Raw genomic sequence first — 24,267 nt, forward strand, 5'->3', positions numbered from 1 at the left:
GGAAGTCCCCAGTGTCTTCAGTCAGTGACATTAAAAGGCTAGAGTCACAAGTTCCAGCTCCAGAGAGTATCCTCTGGTGACAGACGGAACCTCCTGGCACTATATAGTGAGAACACTGACCCAGGGGAAAGGCTGTCCTGGGGAGGAGCAAGAAAGTGTCTGGGCAAGGCCGGAGGAAGGCTGATGACTTCTCTTTAGAACCAGACCATTTGATCTGCAGGGCAGAGGAATATTAAAACAACTTCCTGGTGGTAAAAATAACAGAGTAGGTAGGTTCAACAAATTAGAAGTAATGCATGGGAGAGCAATGGGTGAGGGAGGGAGAACACCCCAAAAAAGCAGACACACACTCTTACTTCTGAGTCAGGACTCAAAGTACAACTCCTGGATTCCAGCACCCATGCTTTCTCCACATAAAGTTACACTGGAAACGCTGTGTTAGAAGGATGTTCTTGAAGCAGAGGACATGCAGCAGCTGTCTAGAACTCACCCCATATTCTCCAGGCAGAATTCCTATGCACCATCTCCCAAACACTAGACCAGGGTGGGGCTGAGTCAGATATGAGGTAAACAGGGTTTCCATAACTCACCAATGAAGTGATTTGGTCCCAAAGCCAGCATCTCTTCTAGCAGGACAAGGCCCCCTGGAGCCTGGAGGGGTGTCACGCTTCGTCCATCTATGAGGGAACACTGTTGAAAGCCCGTGGCTGTGACCTTCCACAGCAAGATCAGTGAAGCGGTGGCATCCTGCCGAATTCTGAAAACAAGAATCACATCAATGCAAAGTCACCCTTGCTAAAATTCATCTTAGGACCAATTCATCAGCTCCAAGATGAGAATACAGATGGACTGTCCCTCCACACAAAGTGACAGGAAAAGCAAAGGAGTGGCTGTATAAACAAGCACCCTGATAAGTGTGGTAACCACACTTATCAGAAACGACTACCCCCCTCCATTTGCTCAATGTCTACCATGAATTGACTAGTGACTCCATCTTGCTAATGGTAATGATACTAAAACGCAGATGAGGTTCTTCTACAGATAAATGTAAATGGAATCCTGCTTAAGTTTATCCTAGATGCACACTGCAATCCCACCCATCCTTCCGAGCCATGCTATCACAGTCAGCAGTACACCACGCCTTTCCATCTTCTCAAGGCTTGAGGATAAGCTCCAAAGAAGAATGGGTAATCTAAAGCCAGTGAACCTCTGCCAGCTCCCTCTCAGCTTCACTCCCAGAATCTGTATCCCTGTCACCCAGGGTTCAGGCTACCTATAGGATTTTGCCTGGCCACCAAGCTATGTGTGTTCCTTCTCCCCATAGGGATTATTTGTGCCTCTAGCCTGTGGGACCCCAGGTCCCTTCCTATGATGACAGCACACTGTGCCAGCAGCTGCTTGCTCTCCTTGTACTTTAGAGGATCCAGGTCCTACCTCCCTCAGTCAGCAGACCCCACATAGCTGCTCCCCTAGTACAAGCTCCCCAGTGTGGCATAGATCTCAATAACATCTTTGTGAATGACCGGATTCATGAATAAGTGAAACTATGATATAAGGAGCTAATGACGCCCACACTCGAATTTGGGGTGCCCACAGATCATACACCATTCCCATTTTGCTCAGCCCCTGTCACACTGAGGTTTCCGTCCATTTCTGCCACCCAAGAGAGGTCCAGAGGGCATAAGATTTGTTGAGAAAGAAGAAGCGGAAAGCCCCGGATGGGGTGGGAGAGGAGGGCTGCTAAGAATGAGGTTATGATGGTGGATAATAAGGACCAACTCAAGAAAGAGCTGGAGGACGCCGTGTCTGCCTCAAGCCAGCTCCCAACCTCCAGACTTGCAGCTATAGAAGGTACTGTGAAACATTTAACGTGGGGTTCCCCCTGCTGGTAGAGCTGGGAGCCACCTCAAATTCCACCTCTGCCTAGGGGGACTTTCTTCTAAGACCTTCCGGGCCTGTCTAGGCAGCTTTGTCAGGGTGACCTCACTGCTTGGGTTGGTGGGGAAGGTAGAGAGGATCTACCTTCAGTTTAATTGAGATCCTTCTGGTAGACATTATCAGTGAGCTCACTATTGGGAACTCCAGGCAGGCAAAGTTGGTCAGGACCCACAGGCTAGGTGGATAATGAGCCAATACCTACAATGGAGAGCCAGTGCACAGAACCAGCTGGTCAAAGTCACATGGCTCTTGTCCTCTAAAGTCCCCTGGGAACTGTGGGGGACTAGAGTTGGAAGGGTGTCAGTTAATGGCAGCAAAAAGCAGCTAGTCAGTGTGTCTGAAACATTCTCAGGCTGGCTCCTTCGGACTCCCAGCTGTGTGCCCCTGGGCAGATGCCAGCCTTCCTGGGACCCATGTAAATCACCCATACACATCAAGTGGCTTCTCAGCCACAGCTGCTTTCCTTTGTCTCTTTTCTATCTCCCAGGAGACAATGGGCAGTCTGTCACTCAACAATTTAAGTATAGAACCAAACGCTTTCCCTATGCCACTTGCCTTGAAAGAGGAAGTTCTAATACATAGGTTTTTTTGATTCACAATAAATTACACAGTTGAATCTAATGGTCCATTAAAATTTCGAGAAGTGAAAGTCATCTGGGAGGTGAGATAACAAACTCCAAATCTTTCCTAGGGCTGCAGTAGGGCTGCAGTAGGGCTGCTGGGTTTCCTCTGTCAGCTCTGATTTGCCCGATCCCATTTCCTACTGCGCCTGAGCAGCTGACCAGACCCTAACCCTCTCACAATGATCCTCCTTATTCTTGCTTTCTGAGGGGCATAGGTCAGGTTCCTATGTGGGATTCATTCACGATTCCCCCTGGTTTGGTCAGTGGCACACGAGATGCGTGGTCGACACCTGCCAACACACTGTGCCTATAGCATTGCTCTTAACAGGTTTGAACCAAGAAAGTTCTTACTTTACAGAGGTGTTCTGTGGCACATCAAAAGACACGAGGCGGCCACCTGCAGAGTTATTGGAGCTGGCATTCCCGCAGGCAACATCAGGGACCACCTGGAAGAGAAAGGACCCATTACTTGGAAGGAGCCACGGTATGCGATAATAACATTAAGTAAAATCTGCAAGCTGTGTCCGGTGTCACCTAATGGTGAAGGGGACAACTAGATCCCTGGAGACTTAAAGGAAAAGCAATGCCTTGTGACTTTATGGCCTGTAGCTTTGCAGAGAGGGCAGCAAGCATTCTCAACTGCTGGGCCACCTTTCCAGCCCTTAAACCTACATTTTTAAGTCACATTGTTGTGTTACCAGTTCACACGGGTGGTCAGACGTGACTGCAGAGACTCCAAATTGGTTAAAATGTTGAGAATAAGTACTGTTGGATGCTGGACCGAATATATAGCATCTATTTTACCTGCTCTGAAAGGCCCAGGGAACAGAAAGAATGTAGAAGTCAGAGGAGGGGCTGAAGGGAATGCTGACCTTCAGGTACAACATGGCTGCTGCCCACTTGAACTCATAGGAGCAGTGATTACATATACAAGATCCACACAGAATCAGGTCCGTCAGCATCCCATCACAGGCTGGGGAGGGGCTCATGAGGTCCAATCCACCTGAAGATCTACACACAATTAATGACAGAGGGAGTGGGAGAGGCATTTTCCTCAGTAGTGTGACCACTGGTACGGCACCCATGCTCCTATAAAAAAACTCTCAGCCGTCCTCTTGTAGGCAACCGTGGTGAAACTGACTGGGTCACGTGCAAAAAAAAGGCATGTTAGTAGACAGGGGATACTTGGGATGATGAAGGGGATTAATTACAGGAGGGACCAAGGGAGAGTAATGGGGGTAAATATGACCAAATTACATTATGTAGATATATGAAAATACCATAACAAACTCATTATTATGTACAATTAGCATATGTTAATGACAATACTTTTAAGTGAATTGCAGGATGTGACAGTGTAAGCCTGCAATCCCAGCACTTGGGAGGCTGAGGAGGGTCACAAAAGTCTAAGGCTGGTCTAGGCCATATGGTGATTTCCAGGCTGGACTGGACTATGTCCTAAGACCTCTAAAGAAGAGGAGGCAAAAAGATGGTAAAAGCCAGTGACTGGGGAGTGAAATAGTATCTTCTGAGACATTGCAGGACCGTAACATTCGTGGATTCATGGCAGTTGGGTCAGCAGTGTGTGGTCCTGCAATATGGCAGCCTTGAACTATCTCCCCAATTCCAAAATTAATGCACAGAACTGTACATAGAGATCATCCCAGGAAATAATTCATTTTTAATTTTTACTGAATCTCTTTTTGCTCACACAAATCATCACATAACTGGATTTAGGGGTCACATACCCACCTGGGCAGTACAGCAAGTCAGAGGGCAGCCTGAGCAACCTTGGCCTTGTCTAAAATAAGGAAGGGCAGTGGGGGCGGGGTCAGTGCTAGAGTGGATTGGTGCTGGAGTACTTGCCTGGCATCTGTAAAGTTCTAAGTTCAACCCCCACTGCTGAAAAAGTCATGTATACAAGTAAAGACAGATGTAAGGTTGCAGACATGATTTGCTCGGTGACAAACTTAAAGGCCTTCTATTTTTATCGCTTACATTAAAACCGCTGGAATTGTTTTGACATTTCTGGCCCCTTCTGTGAAAAATATGTGCCGTACGATATTCTTACCTCTACTTGATCCCATTTCATTTCGACGACTTTCTGCCCTGTTTTTGGCTGCCAAGTTGGCAGTGTCACGGTTGCCTGAGCGCGGGGCAGGATTGTGTCAGGCTCCTGGGTGGCGGGAACAGGCTGAAGCTGTCTGGGTGCCATGGACTCTGTCCAACCAGAGGCTGGAATACTGGGAAGTGGCTGTTCACAGTTAAGACCTTCATAGCCATCGTTGCAAATGCAGAAGTAGCCATTGCTGCTGCTGCTTCTGCTGCTGCTGCTGTCGCTGCTGCTGATGCTGCTGCAGTTACCATAGTGACAAGGGTTGTTGGCACATGGATCTGCAACAAACTGAAAGGAGACCATAAATGGGTCAGTTATTCCCTCACAAGGAATGTGGTGTTGCTGGGAGGAAATTCGCTCCCTGGCTTACAGCTCTTCTCTCTTAACACTATTGCTTCTGAGCATGCAATCCTTTGCTTCCGTGGACACCGATTACAGATAACAGAAGCTCAGCAGGAGAAACATGATAAGGAAGAGCCTACCCCAATCCTAAACCCTAAACCACACAGATTTAAGAAACACATCGAGTAGAATTTTTTTAGATAAAATGTTTAAAATAAGACCCCTTATAAAGGGCTTTACCATCAGCTGCCAGTCATGACAAATGTCTTTGTGGATCTAAATTGGAATCTTTTTTATAGCCTAAACCCTTGTAAAAATTCTGGATGAGAAATGGTTGTCCAATTTCTGGCTTGCCTATATCTCACAACTTCCTACCTGATCTTTGGAGTAGATCTTTAAGATAGTGTTATTCAATTGATGGTTTGCAGGGCTGTCTATTCCTATGATAGTCTTTGCTAGACGAGAGCATCATGGGAACGTCAGCTGAGCTTGGTGAGATTTTTGGTCCCATCACTCTGCAGGATCATCACAGAGAAACTGGGTCTCAGTAGATGAGAAGGAAGAAGAGGCAGTTGTATGTCTCTCCTTCGTGTCCATGTTGCTATGAGCCTTTCACTGCTGACCTCTGCAGGGCCACTGGCTGGTACTCGAAAACGCACTACAGGACAATGGCACAAGGACCGCCTGCTCCTCTGGAGCTGGCACCAGGGTCGGGGCTCTGTGGTGCTCAGTTCCAGCTTACTCCCATGATACAGGAAAATTCAGTCACAGCAGCTACACCCCCAGCTTCTCGGAGCTGATTGCAGAAGAGAATCCACTACCAAATCAATGGCACAGAAAGGGGCTCTCAGTTCTCTTGCTCAAATGAGTTCATACGACAAGCATGTGTGGCCGCGATTCTGCACCGCTCATCCCACAGTTTCCAGCAGACTCTTTCACGGATGGAAGAGGGTGAGGGACTGAATCAGATGAAGCTCCAAAAACACCACATTAACGCTGCATTAGCACTTGGTGATTCCTGCTCTGAATCTCGGAGAGTTGATGGGTTAGCCTCCGAAGAGAATAGCAATACTGTCAATAATTTTAAATATTTATAATCTATAGGCACAAAGTAAAACCCACATACCATTCCAAGAAGATGTAGCCCTCCCTCATCTGGCCCCTTCCTACCTTCAGAGTTTGGCCCCTCCTACTCTTTCTTGTCCCTTTTTTGTGGACTTCAGGTCTCTGGGCCAAAACACCTGCTGGTACACCGACTGTGGTCTCTCTCCCAGACTCTGCAATGGCTCTCTACCCCGCCATATTCGGTTCTCTCCCTAGGTGAGGACTTTCCTCACTATGAATTTAAAAGAATCCCTTTCCCCCTGTCCCACAAAAAAAATAAAATAAAGTGAGCTCTGCGAATGAGGAGCTTTCAAGCGCCCTACTTACCGCTCTATTTCCAGCACATCAAGAGAGACGGCGAGGCTTTTTAAAAACGTTGAAAGAAATAAATGTGGATGGATTGATTGATATTTGGACAGAATGGGATTGGGGGTGGGAGCTGCATGTTTAGTCACAATGCTGGCTCGCTTCTAGTTTATTTTTAGGAGGGCCCAGTGGAATGAGTGTCACCTCAAGAACTAGTTGAGAGGGGAAGGAAGAATTTAATTAGCAAGAGCAAAGGGGACAGTTACCACCATGTCTCTGAAATCAGCGTTTAAATCATCCGAGGATGACCTCGTCACAAAGGAAAAATTGGACACATACACCAAAAAAAAAAAAAAAAGCAGAACTACATTTAAATCAGAAGGGATCAATACAGAAATTAATTCCAGACGCTGAAGCTGCCATCAGGCTGCTGAATCCGTGTCACTGAGGTAAGTACTGCCATTCTGGGAACAGAGAGACTCTCTACATCATTGGCACAGCCAACTGCTGAGACATCTCACCCTCAGAGGGACCCAGGCTCCTCAAAGAGACATCAGACACTGCTCAGTCAACAGCCTTAAATTCAAGTTCAGTCAAAAACCTTAAGGTGAATGTGCTCACCCTCCCTGTGACACAAGGCCACTGGGTGTGGTTGATGCCCACCACACCCCTCTCATGGCCACACAGAGCTCCAGAAGAACACCACCGTGGAGCTGCCTCATTCTTACAACCTAGGACCCAGAATCTGTGTCACTGCTGGGATGAGAAAAGCCACCATGACCACCAACAAACACCAGCACAATGTCACACCTGTTGCCCAGCCAAGAATGATCCCTGCGATTCACTTCCAGAGATGTGACATCAAATTATTATGTCCCAAAGTCCCTTTGGATCAAGCAAAGGGCTAGTATTCCATTTCTTCAGACAGCATAAATTAATAGGAATTTAACTCAGATCACGAATACTACCTCAGATGGGTTGTTTCTGTGTGTCTGTGTCTGTTTACATGTGTGTGGTATGTTTGTGCATGCTCATGTACATGCACATGTGAGTGTAAGGGCATGTGTTGGAACATGTGTATAGAGGCCAAAGGTCAATGTCAGGTACCCTCCTCCGTGACTCTTCATTTTCTGCTTTGAGACAAGCTCTTCCACTGATTCCATAAGTTTACCAGTTTGGGCTGAACTAGCTGGCCAGAAATCTCCAGTGATCCATCCATTTGTGGTCTCTCAGAGCTGGGGTCACAGGCTCAAGTCACTTGGTATAGACTGAGGGGTTGGAATCCAAACAGATTATTTCGCTGGTGGGGCAAGTACTTCTCCCCCTGAGCCATCTCCAGAGCACTCAAATGCATGCTTAGGAAAAAGGCACAGTAAGAGAATGACGCCATGGATATTGATTAATGGCTTACTGTGTGCCTGAAACTGCTCTGTGTCTGGCAATCAATGCTAAAAGCACAGACAACCATTCAATCTCCCTGAGGAGTTCACTCCTAGTAACCCAGGACCGAGAACAGGTCCCACCTGCCATCCAGTGTGCATGGCCACCTTGTCTAGAAGATCGGCGCATTTGTTATTTCACAGCTGATGTTTCTTGATGCTAAATGAATGACTAATTCAGAATAGAAGCCAAAGTCTTCACAGACTCTCACCAACCTATATGTCCTGCCTCCAGCTCCTGGGCTTCTTCATCTACTCCTTCCCTCCTCCACTGTCTCCAGACACACTGATTGTGGTTTCTTCTGCCTCGGATCCTTTATAATTGGTTAGCCTCAATCCAGAAAGCCTTGATTCTGGTGACTGCTCTGAGCTTTCTGGGAGTCTCCATCAGTTACTATCTTCTGATAAGGATGTCCCCAGCATCCTCATTAATGTCCAGTCTCCACTCCTTGTCACAGAGACTCCTCCTCTCCTCCTTTATTTTCCCAAAAACATCTGGCATCATCTAACATATCAAAAAAGAAAAACCCCAGTTTATTTACTTTCTGTCTTCTATTACAATGTTACCTATGAGGTCAGGTTTTTTTCCTGTCTGTTTGGTTCACTTGAATATCCCCAGTTCCTGTGCCTGGCACCCAGCAGCTGTTGAGAGACTGAGTGAGGGACTTTGAGTATAAGAATCTGCTTTGAGGTGCATTAAGTAATCCCATGGCCATGTTTGTGGAGGGGCTGAAGAACACTCAATCTGCTATAAAAAGCAGGGAGTGTATACCATCCTGGAGCCAGGCAGCAGGGTGAGCTAGCACAGTGTACAGTCACTGTCGGAGAAGGTAGGAGTAGAGCAAGGGGGCTTTGTTGGGAAGGATACTGCTCTCCGCTTAGAGAATCAAGCACATCTCTGTCCTCAGAGGCCAGCTGAGGAGGTGGGATGGAAAAGACCATGCAGTACGGAAATGGTCAGAAAGTACGGTCTACCCCTTCCAGCTAGGATGGGACCACAGCAATCATGGCTCTAGATCCTGGAGTTTGGAGCTATAGGAGGATGAGAAAGAGGACGTGCCAGAGAAAGTCTGGATTCTACTCTCATGGATGGTGACTTTGGGCAAGAGAAGGAACTGTCCTAGAGCTCAGCACCCCCAAGAGGGCAAGAAGAGGGAGGGCTTGCAGCATTCGCTTCACATTGCATGTCCGCGCGGCGCATTGGAATGGCTTTGGCCACAGCTGTCAACCCTTCGCTGATAGGCAGCCAATCAAGGTCAGAGTCCACCTGTCACAGTACTTTTTGTCTTAAAAAAGAATTCTTTCTTCTTCCTTCGGTAAAGGTCTCGACTATATTCTAATGCCAGGTCCCCAAGCACTTCCCACTAGAAGTGCAGGAAAACAAACCCGTACTTGGGCACCAGGCACATTCAGCCACTCAACAGAGAAGTCCACATCTTACTAAAACACAGGGCCCTGTGCCTTGATATTTCTTTATTTCTACATTAGAAACTCTCAGTCCACTCAGAAATGATTCTAAGATCTACCTGGGCAGTTAGCAGTTGGCAATTCACCGTCTACACAATTATGCAAGCAGATAAATTATGAGATTATGGAACTTCAGCAACATTGCTGGATTGCAAGGCCAAAATTTTAAAAAACAAAAAATGGGTGAGATGGCTCAGGGGGTAAACACACTTACTGCACAAGCCTTATGGCATGATTTCATCCCTGGAACCAACAGTAAAGGAATTGAACATCTAATTCCTGAAAGTTGACCTCTACTTCCACACATGTGCCCCCCTTACACACACACACACAGACACACACCTGCACTCACATGCACCCATATTACTCAACTATACATGTATACAATAGCAATTAATAATAAACACATATATATTTGAGACTGGTTTTCACTATGTAGTCCTGGCTAGCTTAGGATTCACAATGTAGACAAGGCTGGCCTGAAAGGCAAGAGCTACTAACCCCAGCTCAAAATGCCCATTTTCTTCAGAGAGTGCTTTCTTTCTTTCTTTTTTTTTTTTTTTTTTTTTTTTTTTTTTTTTTTTTTTTTTTTGGTTTTTCGAGACAGGGTTTCTCTGTAGCTTTGGTTCCTATCCTGGAACTAGCTCTTGTAGTCCAGGCTGGCCTCGAACTCACAGAGATCCGCCTGCCTCTGACTCCCAAATGCTGGGATTAAAGGCGTGCGCCACCACCGCCCTGCCAGAGAGCGCTTTCTTGATCTAAGCAGTTTGAGATGTAGCCATCATAACACTAAAAAAAACCCTATTTGAAGAAAGAATATTCTAAGCCTCGTAGCAGAATTCTATGGTCCCCCTTTTTGTATTTCCTGCCCATCACTGGATCCCTGGTGTTGTAAGCTATCCCTTCATTAAAATTTGCTGTTTCATATTAAGCTAGCCTGGTTATTACGTCGCATACAGTACTGCTGGCTTTTGACAACTTGACACAAGCTAGAGTCAACAGAAAGGAAGGCATCTCAATTGAAGAAACATCTCCATTCGATCCAGATAACTGCGAAGACACGCAGGCCCAAGCTGCGGAGAGACCTGCGCGAGGCCCAAGCGGCAGAGACAAGCGCTCAGACATGGCAGATGCGGCATAGTCCAAGCATGGAACAGTGAAGCCCACACTGAGAGCAGATCCTCCCACTACAATTAAATCAAGTAGGTTTGTTGGGGGCCAGGCCTGCAGAGTGGTAGACCTTTCATTGGCGAGGTCCACGGGCAAACGGGGAGCCTGGTCCTGTCTCTGAAGACCCTCCTGAGTGAGGAGAGTGTTCTTGGCCCGTGGCGGGACACAGGAAACAAAATGGGAGCATTCCCCGAACCCCTTGACCACCACCACCACCACCACCACCCCCCCACCACCCCACCACCCCCCCACCCCCCACCCCACCCCCGGTTTGCCTGAGAGGGCTAGTACCCTCTGTTGGGGCTGCTCCTCCTCTGCTGTAACCTCTCTCTCCCTGACCCATCCCAGCTTGTGCCCAGGGGCCTCCGTGCTGGGTCGGGAGCTCAGGGCAGAGGGCAGTGGGAGTTTCTCTGTTTTGGTGGCTGGTCTGTAGAGTGGTAGGCCTTTTGTTGGTGAGGTCCCTGGCAAACAGGGAGCCTGGTCCTGGTCCTATTCCTGAAGACCCTTCTGAGTGGTGAGAGGGATCTTGGCCCGCGGCGGGAGCCAGGAAACAGAGCGAGGACATTTTGTAAGCAGGGCCCCTGGCCAGCAGGGAAACCTGATCCTGTTTTAAAAGACCCATTAGATAGCATCGATAGGAGGAGATGGGCAGGCACCAAGGCAAAAATTCACCCAACAATCTCAAAAACAACATGAAAACACCAGAACCCAATGATCTTACAACAGAAGGACTTGAACACCCTAACACAGAAGAATAGGAAAAAATTGACTTTATGAAAGCAATAGAGTCCCTTAAACAACATGTAAAAAACACACTTATAGAAATGGATGAGAAATTTAACAAAAAGTTTGAAGAAATGAGTAAATACGTACATGATACCCTGGGAAACCAAGAAAAAAACGATTAAACAGGTAATGGAAACAGTTCAAGAATTGAAAAATGAAATGGAAGCAAGGAAGAAAACACAAACTGAGGACCAGCTGGATATGGAAAATCTAGGTCAACGAGCAGAGCCTACAGAAACAAGCATAATCAATAGAATATAAGAGATAGAAGAAAGACTCTCAGATTCTGAAGACACCATAGAGAAAATAAATGCACTGATCAAAGAAAACAGCAAAGCCAGCAAATTCTCATCACAAAACATTCAGGAAATATGGGACACAATAAAAAGACCAAACCTAAGAATAATAGGGATAGAAGAAGAAGAGTCACAGCTCAAAGGCCCAGAAAATATTTTTAACAAAATTATGGAAGAAAATTTTCCCAACATAAAGAAAGATATTTCTTTGAATATTCAAGAAGCATACAGAACACCAAACAGACTGGATCAAAAAAAGCATCCCCTCGCCATATAATAATCAAAACACAAAATATACAGATTAAAGAAAGAATATTAAGAGCTACAAAGGAAAAAGGGCAAGTAACTTATAAAGGTAAATCAATCAGACTTACACCTGACTTCTCTATGGAAACCATGAAAGCCAGAAGGACCTGGATAGAGGTACTTCAGAAACTAAGAGACCATGGATGCAAACCCGAACTACTATACCCAGCCAAGCTATCATTCACTATCAATGGAGAAAACAAAACATTCCAGGATAAGAACAAATTAAAACAATACGTAGCCACAAATCCAGCCCTACAGAAAGTAATAGAAGGAAAATCACAACCCAAGGAATCCAACTTTGCCAACACTGCCTACAATAACTCAGGCATCTAGCGACCCTTCACCAGCACAACTCAAAGAAGGGAGACACACAAACTCTAGTACCAAAAACAATAAGAATAACCAGAGTAAACAACCACTGGTCATTAATATCACTTAAAATTAATGGTCTCAATTCTCCTATAAGAAGGCACAGGCTAGGGGCTAGAGAGATGGCTCAGCGGTTAAGAGCACTGACTGCTCTTCCAGAGGACCCGGGTTCAATTCCAGCACCCACATGGCAGCTCACAACTGTCTGAAAATGCAGGTCCACGAGATCGGACACCTTCACACCAATGCACATAAAATAAAGTTAAATAAATCATTAAAAAATTATTTTAAAAAAGGCACAGGATAAGAGATTGGATATGAAAACAGAATCCAACATTCTGCTGTTTGCAAGAAACACATCTCAACCACAAAGACAGGCATCTACTCAGAGTAAAGGGTTGGGAAAAGGTTTTTCAAGCAAATGGTCCTAAGAAAAAAGCAGGTGTGGCCATACTAAATTCTAACAAAACTGACGTCAAACTAAAATCAATCAGAAGAGATCGAGATGGACACTTTATACTCATAACAGGAACAATTCATCAGGATGAAGTCTCAATCCTGAATATCTACGCCCCTAATATAAAAGCACCCACTTATGTAAAAGAAATATTACTAAAACTCAAGGCAGACATCAAACCACACACACTAGTACTAGGAGACTTCAACACTCCTCTCTCACCAATGGACATCTAAATCAGACAGAAACCTAATAGAGAATTAAGAGAATTGTTGGAGGTAATGAAGCAAATGGACTTAACAGACATCTATAGAACACTCCACCAAAATAGAAAAGAATATACCTTCTTCTCTGCAGCTCATGGAACCTTCTCAAAAATTGACCACATACTCAGAAACAAAGGAAACCTCCACAGATACAAAAAAATATCAGTGTCCACCTGTGTCTTATCAGATCACCACGGATTAAAGTTAGAAGGCAACAACAATGCTACCCCCAGAAAGCCGACAAACTCATGGAAACTGAACAATCAATTACTGAACCACACCTGGGTCAAGGAAGAAATTAAGAAAGAAATTAAAGTCTTCCTTGAATTTAATGAGAATAAAGAGACAACATACTCAAACCTATGGGACACGATGAAAGCAGTGCTAAGAGGAAAGTTCATAGCACTAAGTGCTCACTTAAAGAAAATGGAGAATGCATACATTGGGGACTTAGCACACCTGAGAGCTCTAGAAAAAAAAAAGAAGAAGCAGACACGACCAGGAGGAGTAGAAGACTAGAAATAATCAAACTGAGGGCAGAAATCAACAAAATAGAAACACAGAAAACAGTCCAAAGAATCAATGAAACAAAAAGTTGGTTCTTGGAGAAAATCAACAAGATCGACAAACCCCTATCCAAACTAATTAAATGACAGAGAAAGAACATGCAAATAAATAAGATCAGAAATGAAAAGGGGGACATACCATAGACACAAAGGAAATTCAGAGAATCATTAGATCTTACTACAAAAGCCTGTATGCCACAAAAGTGGAAAATGCAAAAGAAATGGACATTTTTTTTAGAAAAGTACCAGATACCAAAGCTAAACCAAGACCAGTTGAACGATCTAAATAGACCTGTTAGTCGTGAAGAATTAGAAACTGTTATCAAAAATCTCCCTTCCAAAAAAAGCCCAGGACCAGATGGTTTCAATGCGGAATTCTACCAGAACTTCCAAGAAGACCTAATACCTATACTCCTTAATGTATTTCAGAATATAGAAACAGAAGAAGCATTGCCAAATTCCTTTTATGAAGCTACAGTTACCCTGATACCAAAACCACACAAAGACTCAACCAAGAAAGAGAATTACAGGCCTATATCACTCATGAACACCGACGCAAAAATTCTCAATAAAATACTGGCAAACCGAATCCAAGAACACATTAGAAAAATTATCCATTATGATCAAGTAGGCTTCATCCCAGAGATGCAGGGCTGGTTCAACATACACAAGTCTATCAATGTAATCCGTCATATAAATAAACTGAAAGAAAAAAAAACCATATGATCATTTCATTAGATGCTGAAAAAGCATTCGACAAAATTCAACATCCCTGTATGATAAAGGTCTCAGAGAGATTAGGGATATAAGGGTCATACCTAAATATAATAAAAGCTATTTACAGCAAGCCGACAGCTAACATTAAATTAAATGGAGAAAAACTCAAAGCCATCCCACTAAAATCAGGAACACGACAAAGCTGTCCACTCTCTCCATACTTCTTCATTATAGTGCTTGATGTTCTAGCAATAGCAATAAGACAATATAAGGGGATCAAGGGGATTCGTATTGGAAAGGAAGAAGCTAAGCTTTCGTTATTTGCAGATGATATGATAGTGTACATAAGCGACTCCAAAAACTCCACCAAATAACTCCTACAGCTGATAAACACCTTTAGTAATGTGGCAGGATACAAGATCAACTCCAAAAAAATCAGTTGCCTTCCTATACACTAAGGATAAGGAAGCAGAGAGGGAAATCAGAGAAGCATCACCTTTCACGATAACCACAAATAGCATAAAATACCTTGGGGTAACTCTGACCAAGGAAGTGAAAGATCTATTTGACAAGAACTTTAAGTCTTTGAAGAAAGAAATTGAAGAGGACACCAGAAAATGGAAGGATCTCCCTTGCTCTTGGATTGAGAGGATCAATATAGTAAAAATGGCAATTCTATCAAGGGCAATTTATAGATTCAATGCAATCCCCATCAAAATCCCATCAAAATTCTTCACAGATCTGGAGAAGACAATAATCAACTTTATATGGAAAAACAAAAAACCCAGGATAGCCAAAACAATCTTATACAATAAAGGATTGTCTGGAGGCATTACCATCCCTGACTTCAAACTCTATTACAGAGCTACAGTATTGAAAACAGCTTGGTATTGGTATAAAAACAGAGAAGTCGACCAATGGAATTGAATAGAAGACCCTGACTTTAACCCACAAACCTATGAACACCTGATTTTCGATAAAGGAGCTATAAGTATACAATGGAAAAAAGAGAGCATCTTCAACAAATTGTGCTGGCAAAACTGGATGTCAACCTGTAGAAGAATAAAAATAGACCCATATCTATCACCATGCACAAAACTCAAGTCCAAATGGATTAAAGACATCAATATCTGTCTGAACACACTGAACCTCATAGAAGAGAAAGTGGGAAGTACTCTACAACACATGGGCACAGGAGACCACTTCCTACGTATAACCCCAGCAGCACAGACACTAAGGGCATCACTGAATAAATGGGACCTCTTGAGACTTAGAAGCTTCTGTAAAGCAAAGGACACTGTCACTAAGACAAAAAGGCAACACACTGACTGGGAGAAGATCTTCACCAACCCTGCAACTGACAAAGGTCTGATCTCCAAAATATATAAAGAACTCAAGAAACTAGACTTTAAAAGGCTAATCAGGGGCACTGAGCTGAACAGAGAATTCTCAACAGAAGAAGTTCAAATGGCCAAAAGACACTTAAGATCATGCTCAACTTCCTTAGTGATCAGGGAAATGCAAATCAAGACAACTTTAAGATACCATCTTACACCTGTCAGAATGGCTAAAATCAAAAACACCAATGACAGCCTTTGCTGGAGAGGTTGTGGAGAAAGGGGTACACTCATCCATTGCTGGTGGGATTGCAAACTTGTGCAACCACTTTGGAAAGCAGTGTGGCGGTTTCTCAGGAAATTCGGGATCAACCTACCCCAGGACCCAGCAATACCACTCCTGGGAATATACCCAAGAGATGTCCTATCATACAACAAAAGTATATGCTCAACTATGTTCATAGCAGCATTGTTTTAATAGCCAGAACCTGGAAACAAACGAGATGCCCTTTAATGGAAGAATGGATGAAGAAAGTATGGAATATATACATATTAGAGTACTACTCAGCAGTAAAAAACAATGACTTCTTGAATTTTGCATACAAATGGACGGAAATAGAAAACACTATCCTGAGTGAGGTAAGCTAGACCCAAAAAGATGAACATGGATGTACTCACTCATATTTGGTTTCTAGCCATAAATAGAGGACATTGAGCCTATAATTCGTGATCCTAGAGAAGCTAAATAAGAAGGTGAATCCAAAGAAAAACATATAGGCATCATCCTGAATATTAACCTTCATCAGGCAATGAAAGGAAACAGAGACAGAGACCCACATTGGAGCACCAGACTGAAATCTCAAGGTTCAAATCAGGTGCAGATGGAGAGAGAGCACGAGCAAGGAACTCAGGACCACGAGGGGCGCACCCACACACTGAGACAATGGGGATGTTCTATCAGGAATTCACCAAGGCCAGCTGGCCTGGGTCTGAAAAAGCATGGGATGAAACCGGACTCGCTGAACATAGCGGACAATGAGGACTACTGAGAACTCAAGAACAATGGCAATGGGTTTTTGATCCTACTGCACGAGCTGGCTTTGTGGGAGCCTAGGCAGTTTGGATATTCACCTTACTAGACCTGGATGGAGCTGGGTGGTCCTTGGACTTCCCACAGGGCAGGGAACCCTGATTGCTCTTTGGGCTGTTGAGGGAGGGAGACTTAATTGGGGGAGGGGGCGGGAAATGGGAGGCGGTGGCGGGGAGGAGGCAGAAATCTTAAATAGATAAATAAATAAATAAATAAATAAATAAATAAATAAATAAGAATTCTATGGTTAACGTAGTACAAAGTCAGGATTCTCATTTCTGGTTTGAAAGGTGAGGGTTAACAGCATTTTTGAGCCAATAAAAGTTGAGGAGGTTGCAGCATGGTGGGAGGAATACTGTTGAGAACATGTTTGTCTTGGAAGGCAAATCAGTAAGCAGGGATATGGCAGGTGAGACCCATACCTTAGGCCACTACCCTTGGTCAGCAATGAGTAGATGTATTCAAGGGGTCAACCTGAGGAGACCAGAAAGACTTGGAGCCACTGTAGTCATGGAGGAAGAAGTAATAGGGCATCTCTAGGATGGATCCATAGATCCATACCAGTGGGTTGTGTAGCCAGCAGACAGAGGCTAACGGATTAAACATGGTTCAGCACAGAAAGCTCTTTAAGAATCTGGGGGCAGCATGAGGCAAGACCTTGAATTGACTGTAAACACAGGCCTGATGGTCAGTAGAAAGAAATGAGTCGGCTCTTCTGCAATCACAAGAACATGAGGTAACAAGGAGGAGTGTGAAGGCTGGGAGGGGTCAGTGAGAGAGGTCAGAGGTCAGGAGAACATCAGTTTGGAGGAGAAACCGGAGCAAAAGTGGAAGTGAGCATGCACTAGGAGTCCACAGCACTTGCTCACTTGCTCCTAAAAGCATCTCGAAACATGGTCTTCCTTTCTCCATCAGAAGCTCAGGTCAGAAAGCACCACCACTGTTGCCTGAACCCAAGACTGGGTGGTTTCCAAATCCATCCTTGTCCTCTATTCTGCATGGCCTCTTTCTCTTATCAAGCTGATAGGTGGCTTTGGAAGGTGACTGTGACACTGCCTTGGGCTCTAAAAAGGAAGTCACGTAATTGCTGGGCAATGAAGCCTAGACTTGGCACTGGTTACCTGTATTAGAGCCATCTGAGCAGCTTGAGGGGTCAAACACTACCTTATCACAGAGTCAGGAGAAGATGCTTAGGACACAATGAAAGAGGGAGAACTGGTCTACCCTAAGTCCTGGGAAGCCCATCATCCTTTTAAGATCTCGGGAGCACACTCAGCTCAGCAAGAACCCTCCCGCCCAGAGGGCCCTACCTCAGTTTGCTGTAAGGTTCCACATGGAACGTGAGGTGCTGCTGACCAGTCCTGGGAAATGAAGCTGATGGAGTACGGAAACCAGAAAGGCAGTGTAAAAGCTATCCTCAGCCAAGCGGTCCTCAGGCGTGTGTGACTTCTGGGAGAAAGTAGTCACTCTGCGCCAGGTAATACCCAAGTTTCAGGAACTTGTTCAGAGAAATGTTCAAGGTCAAAGAACTTACGCACACGGAACTAATTCTCATTTAAAAGGAGGGAGCAGAGTACCCCAGAATAGAGCCCCATTGCAAAGAGGGCCAAGAATGGAAGGGCTTTGGAGGCCTGCAGTGGTGTGAGAGAGGTTGCCTTCATCCAGAGAAGACCACATCTGCAAAATCTTCACAGCCTGGGCCTAAATTGCCCACACCTGTGAAACCCGAGCCCCTCCCCTTACAAGGGCCTTAGCAAGGGAGCACAGCATAGTTTGTGTCTGTCCTTTTCAGCCATTTAAGGAAATATCTCCTCTACCATCTAAGCAGTCAGAAGGCAACCTGAGACAGGGTGTCTGCTCTCAGCAACTGGTCTGATAATCAGGAGAATCTACCTGAACCTCTATCCTGAGTTTCCTGCTTCCAAATCCCCCTGCCTGAAGAGGCTGTGGGTTTGACAAGGACCCTCCCTGCCTTTCTCACAAGTAACTCAGGGCTCTTCCCCTACTCTTCTCTTAAACAAGAGCAGCAGGCACACTTCATGGAGACCCCTCGAGCACAGGAGTTATAAGAAACGCCAGGGAGAGGGGTCAGCTAAACACAGCCTGCACCTCTGTCATCTCTCTATCCCTCCAACGTGTTGGCCTTTGTCCTTGAAGCTGTGGAAAGGAAATGGAATACCCTAACTGGGTAGAAATTCAAGACTTTGAAGAAAGTCTTTCACTCTTGCGAGGGACCTCAGACATCTAAATCTTCTGGTTTAAAATTATCATTATCATTATTATTATTGCTGTTGTTATTACTGTTATCATCATTATCATGTAAGTGCTTGATATGTATGTGTGGGTGCAACTGCCACAGCTTGTATGTGGGGGTCGAAGGGCAACTCAGTGGACTCAGCGCTGACTCAGTCCGACCTTTATTCCAGGGATTGAGCTTGGGTTGCACGTGCTGCGTGGCAAGTGTCTGTGCCCGCTGAGCCATCTCAGCGGCACCTGGTTCATTTACTTCTTACGTTAGAGAGAGATAACAACGCTAATGTGCTGTCATGAGGAGCTGGGAAACGCAAGTATGCAGGAGGCATTCAGTAAATAATTATTTATGAAGTAGAGATTGCATTTCATTTATTAGGACTTGGGGCCATTCTCCACTCAGAGCATTTCCCACCAGTGAGAGTGTTTTTCCACACCTGCTAGTAGCCAGGAGCCATGAGAAAAGCTGTGAAAAGCCTATGATGTCATGAGACTAGGAATGAGTGCAGAGCCCAGGGTCACCTTGGAAAAGGCTTTTAGGCTCTGTGACAAGTGTGCTGTGCGCCTGGCTGGTGCGAGGACATTGTTGGGTCTTCTCCAATGGCATGCAGATTTTCTTCTGCTCTCTTTGGAGTTGGGGGAGGCTCTGACCTGAAATGGAAACAGCTGTTCTAATTTGTAGACCCGTCTGCCCCCAGGGGCTTGACCAGAGGGTGGCTCTGTTAGACAAGGTGAACATCTCCGCATTGTCTAACCTCATTTACCTGCAGGCGGGCCTTCTAGGTGCACCAAGCCTCCTACAGACAGGCAGCTTCGCTGAGCAAAATGGCAAGCCACTAAAGGATCAGACCCTGGATCTCCAGCAACAACTGTTTTAAAATCAATCAATGCCGGGGATGCCCAGTTGCAGGCATGTTCAGATCAGCCATCTTGCCAACTGACAGGAAAGAAATCTGATATTGGATCATGGAGGGGGAGCAGAGGGAAGGGCACTTTGAACCTTTTCAAGGCAGAAGAAAGAGAAAATTTAGCAAAAGTATATTACAATGGGGCTCAAAGTAGAAGAGCTCATCCAGAAATGTCCTACCAACTGGAAATGACCATGTGCTATGGAAACAGCATGATGGAGAAACATGATGGCCACCAAGAGAGGGGTCTGCAGGCTAAGGGTCCAGTCAGGGAGTAAAAGGACAAGGCAGCAAGACATTATCACTTTGACTTTGCAGACCTGTGAACACGGGATGGCCCCCCACAGAGGCAGAAGAGAAAATGTCCCACCTGCTCTCCAGGCGCTGTCTTCTGAGGCAAAGGGAAGGTGCCTCAGCCCTGACCAGCTACTGCTCACATCAGAAGAGATGGCACCCGCCAAAGAATATCTGAGGAAGCATGAAGCCGACGCCCAGAGTCTCGGATACAATCTACGAGGCTGATCATCAAAATCATCTTTTTTAAAAGGCAAATAGTTAGCACTTGCAATTAAGGCATAAAATTAGAAGGTTAGAAAATCCCAGTGGGAAAATCAACGGTAAAGCACAGCCATATTGAATCAAAGGGCTCTCGGTGAACTCATTTCCGAGCCCAGAGCCTCTTCTGCATGGGTTTGAGAATGTTGATGACACCAATCTGATACCCTAATGCTTGCTAACTGAGCCTGAAAAAATCGTCAGTGGACAAAGATTGCAGTACTATAACCTGCTTTGGCTCTGAAAACAATATAGACGTCCATAAAATAAAACCTAATTGGTGGAAATTTTCACTGTTTGCCACTTTTATGATAAAAGATTGGTGGTCAGATCCATCTTGGTTTTAAAATGTGTTTTTAAAATCAAATCAAAGATGCTTCAATTTGGGGGTGAGTTTGGAAGGGGCATTAAGGAAAAAGAGATCCTCAGATTTCAAAACAAGAGAGTTCGGAACCAGAGGAGTCAGCAGAAGAAGACACTGCACTAACCACAGTCTCAGAGATAGGGGCTGGGATTGGAGAGCGAGAAGTCACACAGAGATGGGAAATACAGCCCTGAGCACAGAGAAGACAGGAAACGATGATGTAAAGCCTCCCAGGGCCTTCCTGATGACTTGGGAAAGAAGGCGGAATGGAACTAGATAAATCTACAAACCAGTCTACAGAAAAGCCAGAAAATCTGACATTCTAACATCTTAAGATGAACGAGTTCCTCATGAGTGATCAAGGTCTCTATTATCAGTGTCCCGTGTGTCCATCAACATTTCCTTGATTTTGTAAGTCAAGAAACTAACATAAAAGTCCACTAGGAGTGATGGAGTGACAGCTTTCATGGTGTGGAACACAAGAGATCACAAACACTTATGTGCACACACCAACACTTACAATGAGATCATGGCATGAAACTGCAAACTACACCAGGAAAAACACTACGATGAAACCCAGCACCAGCATGCAGAATTGTGGACAAGGGGTCAACACAATCCCTTCCTCTACTACACAAAAACACACCCATGCATTTTAAGATAAATACTGGCTTAAAGTCTATCTGCAAAGTTCATGATCGCCTGCTTAGTTTCTTTAATTAACTGACTTGATTAACTGTCCTGATTCCTTAATGAGAAGACTTCTACCAAAGAATATTAATAGCTAAGGTTTCTGAATGCTTACATTATGCTTGGCACCAATTTCAGTGCCCATTTAATCTTCACTGCAGCCCAGTGAGGCAGACACCATTGTCTGTGTTTTATATCCGAGGCTTTCAGACTGAGTAGAGCAAGTTACCATGGCCGCTTAACTGGCGATGTGATGAGAATTCTAATCAAGGCAAAAACAATACAATACCACCCCAAATCCCACTTGCTCTCTTCTTTCCTAATTTGTCAAGTTGTTCCAAAATTCACACAACAGACGAAAGCACTGCCAAGGTAATTTGACAAATAGAGACATCCCTACCATATACGGGAAATGTTATGTGATCACTGTAACATGTGGCAGTAGCCATGGGGAAGTCAACAGAACAAACAAAGCAGAAGAGAAATAATAGAGATTTACCATCAGTTAAAATTAACATAAGAAGACGTTAAAATTAACAAGGAACAGGGCCTGAAGAATTGACTCGGAGATAAGAGCCCTTGCTGTTTTTCCAGAGGACCCAGGTTCACCTCCCAGCACCTACATGTTGGTTCACAATCATCTGTAACACCAGTTCCAGGGGACCCAACACCCTCTTCTGGAACCCAAGAGCACCAGGCAAACACATGATGCACAGATATATATGCAGCAAAACATTCATATCCATAAAATTAAATGGAAAAATTAACATAGCATTGGACTGAGAAATGTTATAGTAAGTAGCTCACAAAACTTCCCATCCCTGTGGCTGACATAAAAGTTTCATTCATTCCATACATCTATACACACACTTGTGTGTACACAGAGAGAGAGTTAATTTTTTGTTGTTTTTGTTTTTTAAGACATGGTTTCTCTGTAGCTTTTTTGGAGCCTGTCCTGGAACTAGCTCTTGTAGACCAGGCTGGCCTCGAACTCACAGAGATCCGTCTGCCTCTGCCTCCCAAGTGCTGGGATTAAAGGCGTGCACCACCACCAGCCAGCTTGAAAGAGAGTTAAATTAACATGTAATCTCAAAACATTTAAAGCAGGGGCTGGCAAACTGCAGCTCCTCAATTAGGCGAGAGAAGTCTTGGAAGTCGTTACCCTATCTCCTTCCACTGATTTATATCACTCATTCAAATGGTTGGCTAAAAATATTCAGAACATGAATTTTTATCTCGGAAGAAACTTCATGAAGGAAGTCAACTCATCCTGTAAGAACAATAATAGGACTTCAATAACCTTGTAATTTTAAAGGTGATTTTTTAATATCACGTATGCCTCTAGTTCAGTATAAAGTGAAATAGTCAAAATGCAATGCTACCATGTTTGATGATGAAAAATCCTTTACTTGGAAATGAGCACATTCAATAAGCTCACACCCAGGTTCTGAAAATAAACATCAAAGACAAGTGTCCTTTACTGGTGGGGACTGTGAGTGGCACAGAAAAGGCAATGCAGAAAATGTCAGTGTGTCATGCTGCAGAAATCAAAAGCAACAGTCCAACTGCTAGGTAATAGGTACTGAAGAAGAGAACAGCATCCAGGACACAAATGGTCCTCTTAGAATTCAGGAAGACACATGTCCCCTTCTAAGTAGAACTGACATCCAGACACACCCATCTGCCATTAACATCACCCAGGAGGGAATCTGAAGATCTGACCCAGAATCATGGAGGACACCCTGCACTGATCTGCCTTTGTTCCGTCTGACCACAAACATTAGCAGAGTCTCTTTTTCACCGGCAACTTCCTGGATGATACTCTTCAGAACAGATGGCAGCTGGGGTCTTTTCTCAGGTCTGTGTTCCCCTTGGGCAAGAGAAAATCCTGCTTCATAACCTGTCATGCAGCCGGGGTGACACATGCATGCTTCTATCCCCAGTTCCCATGCTGCGAAAGTATGATGGTGTCACTGTCACACTGAAGGCACTGGGTTCCACGGGTGACATGCATGCCTTCATTTTCAGGAGAAACATAAGCTACGTAGACTCCATCAGATATCACAGAAACTGCTGGCTGGACCAATTTCAGTGTCAATATTAGATCTCATTTACAGACTTTAGATGATAGCATATCTCCCCAATGCTGGGGTTTTATTTTTTTCACCGATTATTGTGATTGGAGGGCAAATATTCCATGAACGTTGAAATCAGATGATCAACAAGTCCCGTGATATGGATCCTGAGACACTTCATGAAATGAAAGTATACGTTTTCTTTCAAATGGCTACAAAGTGGCTTAGATGTAAGTTGTTGAGATAAAACTGTTTAATAATTAAAACTATCAGTAATAATTTGGCCTGAGTTGTTATGGGATGAAAATTAATATATAATACTAAGACCACTATGAAGCAAAATGTTTGGGAATTTCTGGTTTATATTTTAAAAATGTTTTTTTGACTATTCTTAAACCCTTATAAAAAACTTTCTAAATAACCCCCCCCCAAAATTATTCTGTTGCTTAAAATTACAGAAATTTTAACATTTTAGATGCTTAACTGTCCAGCAGGCCCTACTAAGAGAGATGAAGGCTGAAGTTTCAGAGGACTGGAAGACCAACCACATAGATAATAAATAGTACTGAAACCAAGCAGATCACACAAAGTAATCCATTAACACAGTCATCTTCACAGCCTCCCCTCTACGCAGTGGCTCTCAACCTTCCTAATGCTGTGACCCCTTAATACAGTTCCTCAAGCTGTGGTGACCCCCGACCATAAAATTATTTCATTACTTCATATC

General features: G+C 44.4%; 1 protein-coding gene across 1 annotated transcript in view; it reads right to left on the minus strand.

Annotated features, from left to right (window-relative positions):
• Nucleotides 1–24,267, minus strand: part of Dner (delta/notch like EGF repeat containing) — a 301,330-nt gene that overhangs the window by 179,212 nt on the left and 97,851 nt on the right. Inside the window, exons 2-4 of the mRNA XM_041650981.1 lie at nucleotides 4,633–4,965; nucleotides 2,913–3,007; nucleotides 591–757 (exon numbers count right to left, since the gene is read on the minus strand). Of these exons, the coding sequence (XP_041506915.1) occupies nucleotides 591–757; nucleotides 2,913–3,007; nucleotides 4,633–4,965 (595 nt within the window). The remainder of the gene's footprint in view (nucleotides 1–590; nucleotides 758–2,912; nucleotides 3,008–4,632; nucleotides 4,966–24,267) is intronic.

The sequence above is a fragment of the Microtus oregoni genome, unplaced genomic scaffold, assembly GCF_018167655.1.
Source record: "Microtus oregoni isolate MIOR12 unplaced genomic scaffold, Mior012 000004F_ref0000308, whole genome shotgun sequence".
NCBI lineage: Eukaryota > Metazoa > Chordata > Mammalia > Rodentia > Cricetidae > Microtus > Microtus oregoni.